This window comes from Antrostomus carolinensis, unplaced genomic scaffold (genome assembly GCF_000700745.2).
Source record: "Antrostomus carolinensis isolate BGI_N321 unplaced genomic scaffold, ASM70074v2 scaffold19392, whole genome shotgun sequence".
Classification (NCBI taxonomy): domain Eukaryota; kingdom Metazoa; phylum Chordata; class Aves; order Caprimulgiformes; family Caprimulgidae; genus Antrostomus; species Antrostomus carolinensis.
In genome coordinates, this window is record NW_010299184.1 from 3,073 (window position 1) to 9,918 (window position 6,846).

Below are 6,846 nucleotides of genomic sequence, written 5' to 3' on the forward strand. Positions count from 1 at the left end.
CTGACCTCTGCTGAAGGACTTCAGTTTAGTATTAAGTCTCCCACATCCACTTGGTAAATTCAAGAGAAAGTGGGATTTTCCCAAAAGTGCCTGAGAACAGTTATTATCATGTTAAAACATTTTATTCTCCTGTTTAAGGCAACGGGGATTCTTATTCATGCAGATTTTGCAGTAACATTTTTAATTTTAGCCTACACATTCTGCTTAAGCTTCAGAGTTTAAATTAACCACCAAGGTGTGTTTAAAACTGTATTTTCAGATTATTTATTCTACAATGTGTATTCTTTAAGGAACACTTACTTCAGAATTACTAATACAAGTTAGCTATTCTACTGGGACACTCAATGTTGCTCTCCCAGTTCTTCAGAACCTGTTTTAACAAGTTTAGGAGGGGCAAACACTTAGAAAGACAAAACACAAACCCAAGATGCTAGTCACGCCTCCTGTCATAGCCAAGATTACTTTATCAAGTTGCTTACAGAGGGAAGAGAACCTTCCTTATTTACTTAGCTGTCTGAAATAAAACTGCTTCAACAGCCCCCACACTTGCTCTCTGACCCAGCAAAGAGGGGAGGGACAGGCTCCCAAAACAGTATTCCCCACTGCCCTCTGGAGGAGCCAACCACCCTCCAGTGTGAGGAGCCAAGACCCCTACCTCTGCCACTTAACTGGGATGATAAAGTAGCACTGATGTGATTTTTCATAGTCTTTCCATTAAAAAAGTAGCACTACAGATTAAAAGGAAGTCACTGCATACCCCTTCCCCCTTGCAAGTTGGGGTGAAAAACATGTTCATGTATCACCCATTAATTAATTGCACCATAACATCTAGCTCACATGAGCTGCTGACAAATGTTGCCTACCAGATGTCTCAGGACAAAGCTGTGTGTGATAAGCTGTATCCTAGGACTGTTTCTAGCCTTCCCTGCTTTTTCTATCAGTAAAGAAAGTACACTTTTTGATAGCTGTTCTAGTTTTCTGCTTACAGATTTTTTCAATTCAAACAGCTTGCTCCCAATAGCATCCCCTTTTAAAGGGTGGCACCATTTGAAGTGCTCTGAAAAAGCTACCCTACAAATACTAAAGTGCTGCTTTGGAAGGAATGTAAGCTTTATGCTGAATAACTTAAAGTCTTGTTATTCACTTTTAATTACCCAACCCAACAGCTTTTCCTATTAGTAACAGGTTTATTCTTTAATAAGGTTATCAGAGAATTACTAGAATGCCAAAATAGCCCCAAAGTCTACAAAGATACACTTCTAAACTGATTGAAAACAAGATTTCCACTCTAAATGACTGAAGTTGCCTCTGTGGGATTTCAAGACAGGAACTTTTAAGTATCAGCTCTTGTCTCTTACTACACTGAGGTCTGCTTTCTGACAAGACACACCTGTTATTTCTGAGGAAAGTATTCTGAATTTCTGTGAAGACACCCACAGGAATTTATTTTGCTGTCTTTAATTCCTTCATGAAATGAACACCAAGGAACTTGGACACGACTGTTTTCTCACTGGTTATATCTGTTTTGTGCGGTATGAAGGAGAGTTTGTCCACTCGTACAAATGCTCCTGCCGTGAATGGAAAGTGAGCAGCAATATAAACACACCACATTTTAAGAGGGAGATAGGGCTAAGTAGCACAGAATGGCTGCACTGATCGCAGGGCTTACTCCAGCTAAGCCACAAGGATGCAGTTTGAAGAGGATAAGAAAAAAGAAAAAGAGCTCAAGGCAGAGAATGGAAAGAGATGGAGATGTTCAGAGCATACTGCAACTGTATTTGGGATGCAAAATTAATCTTAAGATATAGTTTGTGAGTGATTAAAGCTGAGAGTCATTAATAGGCAGTCCACTGATACTCTTAACTAGCCTCTTGCCCCAGCTTTTTCCAACTGTCCTAATTCCAGTCTGTCCTCGGGTATTTTCAAACGTGCTACCTATCACCCCACTGCCTATACGGTCATTTCAGACTCTCTGAAACAAATAAAACTAAGATACCACGTCACATTACATATTCTCCAACTCTAGTATTCTAAACAGTTATACAGCAATTTCATCAAAAGACAGACATCAGTACTCAGTACAAACTTAGTGCTTCTAACAGTAGCTAGTACTCGACTGAAAGGATTTGTAAGGAAAGCTGTGTAAACCTGACAATCATCTTCCCTTTACTGCCATCATTTCTTTAGTTCTTTCAACTCACAGGCAAGACTTCTAGCTTCATGCACTAGCAGATTCCCTTCTGTCAAGAGGCAAGTCAAGATCTTGTTTTGCCTTTCTGTCTGTTTCTACAAATGCAGAAGCCTTCAGCTGGACAGAGAAGGGAAGAACTCCTGTGAGTTCACTGAAAGGGAGACAATGATGATGTGCAAAGAAGGGTACCAGGAGCCATCTGTCTGAAAGAAAGCATCCAGGAACAGCACATGTAGCTGGAGAGAAGAATTACAGGCAACAGGAGAGCCTCACAGAGCTGGGACATGATGTGAAGGTTGCTGTAATTAAACGTGTGATATCTGCAGTATTTATTTAAAGACAGAGGGAAGCTACAAAAATGGAATGGTCAGGACATGGTTGATGCACAGAAGAGACCAAAAACATCCTCAACTGCCATGGCTAGATCTACAAACCATAGATCTACACTCTCAGTAGCCAGAAAAATAAGTAAAAATCAATCCTTGGGTCTTATTTCAAGGTGTTTAAAACCTATTTGCATTAAATAATATGAACACTGCTCTGCCAAGCAAAGCATGTATTCCAGTGCCCCACAAGCTAACACAGTTCACAGGGACCAAGATGTTTTTCACTTAAAAAAAAAAAAAATACAATTAAGATAGTAGAAGCTAGTTAAGTTTTAAAACATGTTTTAGTAGCCCACGTCATGGAAAGTTTTGTTAAAAAATAACCAAAATGGAGTTCAAATATTTCCTTAAAAAGGGACTTTTTTTTTTTTTAGTGACAAAGAATCAAAGCAGGTTTAGTATTTTTTAAAGGCTGCATCTGTTCCTATGTGTTTTACTTGGTGTGCATTTTAAACACTGAAGTCTTCCATTGCCATGTACTAGGTTTAATTTTGTGGTTTGGGTGGGGTTTTTTTTTGTTTGTGGTTTGTTTTGGTTTTTTTTTTTTTAGTTAAAGACTCTGAAGTGAGGAGGCAAGACTACGCACTTCATGTAGTAAGACTTATCTGATCCACTGGCAAAGCTGAACAGTCTCCCTATGGTGAGAAGGAAATGGGATGTCCAGAGCATCCTCCGCTCACAAACTGGCTGCAAGCCAGATGTAGAGTCACAAGACTGAAGCACTGACCACAGAAATGGCTGAGAGCGGGAATACAGCAGGTTTTACATTCTAAATCCAAATCAGTAATTTATTTCAGCAGAGTAAAATTAAATGAGCATTGGAGGTACCTTTTGAAATAGTTAGTGCTGGGGACCACTGTGACCGTAGAATATCAAGACAAATGCTGCCATTACTGTTAATATTTGGATGATAGATTCTTGTTGTAAATGCAACCTGCAGAAGAAGGAAAATTTCAGTGTAGGCTCACAAATGTACATTACACCATATGGTAATGAATAGATTTATGGTACAAGCCACTCACCTTAGGTGGTTTGAAGGGATAATCTGTTGGGAAGTGAATTGTCAAGAAAAATACTCCACCTTGATAGGGACTGTCATTCTGTTAATGAAAAAGAATCATTACAGTTTGAGGAGTTACTATAAGTCGACTAGTCATAAAAAGCTATGAACATCAATTCTCTCATACTTACTGGTCCCATTATAGTAGCTTGCCAATGGAACACTGAAAAAGAGAAAGATTTACTTCAGTTTGGAGAAACTCAAGTAATGGACTACTTACTTCCAGACAAAGAAGCAGAGAAAAGTCTATTTTAAAAACAAAGCCTTCTGAAAGGCTGCAGGGAAGCAAGCCAAAAAATTAAACAGGGACAGAACAAAGTACTCAACACTCCATGTTCTCTTGGTCCACACTTTGGAACTGCTGTGGTACCACACACATGTTGTGCCCTCCAAAAAAATCTCATTACAATAAAAATCCAGGTAGCCATAGCCAACATTTCAAACCCAACAAATCTGTGAGTTCAGCTTTGTAGTTTCCAGTGAAGCATCTGAAGCAAAACTCAGTTTGCAATGACTGCCCTATTACAGCAAGCTATAGCAAAGGCACAGTATGAACTCATACCTTTCTTAGGTAGGACCTCTCCTACACAGATCCTTAGTTAAATGGAGAGTAAGCTAAGCTTTGTATATACCATCTGAAAAGAGGTGACCTTTTCCAGTGGTATCCTGAGTGAATGTTTAAGCTCCACAGAGGCATCAAGATTTCATAAAAGCAGCAGAAAGCAAGACAAGCCTTAAGAGAATGCAAGAATGACAACCTGCTCAATACCTGGGATGAGGATGTGCTAGTACACACTTCAGGTTAAACAGACAAAAATGAAGTCTCACTCATATGCATCTGTCCAAGAGAACATCTTAATCTGGTAATACAGAAGACTGGTGAAGAATGTCTTTATGCTGCAGAGCATAAGGAAAACAATCAAAGCTGTTAATCCAGATGAGGCACATTAGGAAGTTCTTGGGGTTCCTGTGTTCTCTGAAGGCTCTAATGCTAGCCTGCGCAAAGAGCACCAGTTTAACAAATTATTTGTGAAACAGTATCGTGGGAAGTTTCCCTCTGCATGGATGTCAGCTACCTGGGATCCTCAGAACTGGGGAGCAGTACAGAAGGTTCCAGCTGTCACAGGGTAAGCCTTCAAGACACAGAAGCTGAAGCCACCTGCAGCTGCGTACTTAACTTACAACTGGTGTCTACAGCTTTCAAGATTACCTGTGCCAAGAGTAATTTTGGCCCAGAGTGGCACTACTCATTCTAATCTAGCATAAGCAATTTTTAATTACATGTGGTACAGGCATTCCAACTGGGAATGATCTCATACAAGGAAAGGAAAAATAGCAGAGTGGAAAGAGCCCTGGCAAGGAAGGGGAGATGAGTGTTTGGTTAGAGCAGCAGGTTTGTTACAAAGAGCATTACAACTGGTAACACCAGTGAGCATTTCACAAACTCTATGCTCCATGTAGAGTCAGGAAATCCATACAGCAGCTCAGGAGTTCATATGTAGTGTTCATACATTTTAAAAGGTTCAGGCAGCTCCACAGATGTCCCTATCACCTAAAGCAGGACAGTGAGAAACCCAGAACGAGAGGACAAAGGGGCAGCAGAAACCCAACAGTGACGATTGTGGCTAATCACAGAAAAAACACCAAGAATTTCACAGGCATCAGGAGATGCTGATAAGATGCACTGTGACTGCACCAGACCTTAACCTGCACAGCTTAACCCGGAAAGAGAAACAGATATAACCAATCGCTGTCTTAAACCCAACAGAAATCAGAAAGAAAAATGCTTTCACAGTCCATCTGAACATTTTACAAGAGAAGGGAGGGGGTTTTTCCCCCCAACTCCTACTCCAGACCCAAGGAAAGTGCTCGTTTAACCTCACCTTTAGATTCTTACAACATCCAGGACAAGTTCGATGAACTGAAAGATAGATTTATCATGCAGAGCTGGTTTCAATTGATTCTTTACTTTTAAATCAGCCATTCAAAAAGATATTTACTAAGTAGAGGGGGTGCTGACTTGCAGGAAGATAAGCACGTGTTTTGAAGTGAACTAAGCTACTGCATAGCACTATATACTAGTGTAATCCAGTCCCAAGCATGTTTCCAAAACAAAGGCCAGAGGTGGGTGGAAAAGAGCTAAAACTACATCACCAAGAGAAAGAAAATCCTGTCCCTACAGTTAACAAGGCAGAAACAGCTCTTCACTTCCCAAAGTTTATGAACTACAGGGATGAGAAGCTTACAACTGGGGACAGTTTACATTGGCTGGACTAGCCACAACATACCACTCTGCAAGCACAGCATGCCCTGAACTCTAAGAAATGTCATTCTGACAAGGCAATCGATGCAGACCTAGAGCACAGAGATCTCAGAGAAGACACCTTCCTGTTGCTGCCACTGCTATCCACTGACATACATCCAAAGTGTTGCTCTCAATAGTGAAAATCTTTCATTAGAGGTCTTCCGCAGTGAAAGGTGGCACGAGGAACACTGAATATTAACTGCTGAATACAGAAAGCTTTAAAGTAACTTTCCATAATAAACATTCACCAACTTACATTGCCACTTCCTCCAACAGACAACCTCTGTCACCTTCAATACACCCTTTGGAAACTATAAAGTAGTTTATCATTGCACAAGTCACACCTACAAGCATGAAGGAAGAAAAGCCTCAGACTGGCTCTGCATCTTATTAATTTCTCTTCTGTGAAACTACAAGCATCTTTGAAATACTATTTTGAAAGCAGAAATAAGTTGTAGAGTAAGTGGAACAAGCTTGACTCTACTGCTAAAAACCTTCAAAACCAAATGCAGCTTTCACTTGAACAGTAACACCTCCACTAATTTTAGTACTTCCATTCTCAGGTTTCAAGTGCTTTCTTTAATCTAGTACAAGATTTCTATAGGAATGTGTACATTTCTACATACTTCAGCACTTCTGAATAGTTCAGCAATGACTCAAAGATCTTGGCAACTCATTTTTTTCCTTTTAGAAAGGATACCTAAGCTTAGAGTTCTTGGGGCAGAGATGGTAGGCTTTCCTACTCAAGTATCTCCTACTCGCAGGAGCTTGGATGCTTCACTGAACAGCACACTTGTCAGAGAGCACACGTTGCACAGCATCTTCAATCCATGCTGTTTAATGGGCATCCCAGTCAAAGCTTCCAAGTGTTCTCATGTAGCCTTTTTGACATAGCAGAGCTCCT

General features: G+C 40.3%; 1 protein-coding gene across 1 annotated transcript in view; it reads right to left on the minus strand.

Annotated features, from left to right (window-relative positions):
- Window positions 1-3,405: 3,405 nt before the first annotated feature.
- Window positions 3,406-6,846, minus strand: part of LOC104520895 (ubiquitin-conjugating enzyme E2 D3) — a gene marked incomplete at both ends in the record, with an annotated part of 5,149 nt that continues 1,708 nt past the window's right edge. The window contains 3 exons of the mRNA XM_010162711.2: window positions 3,406-3,511; window positions 3,600-3,677; window positions 3,769-3,800. Coding sequence (XP_010161013.2) covers window positions 3,406-3,511; window positions 3,600-3,677; window positions 3,769-3,800 — 216 coding nt within the window. The remainder of the gene's footprint in view (window positions 3,512-3,599; window positions 3,678-3,768; window positions 3,801-6,846) is intronic.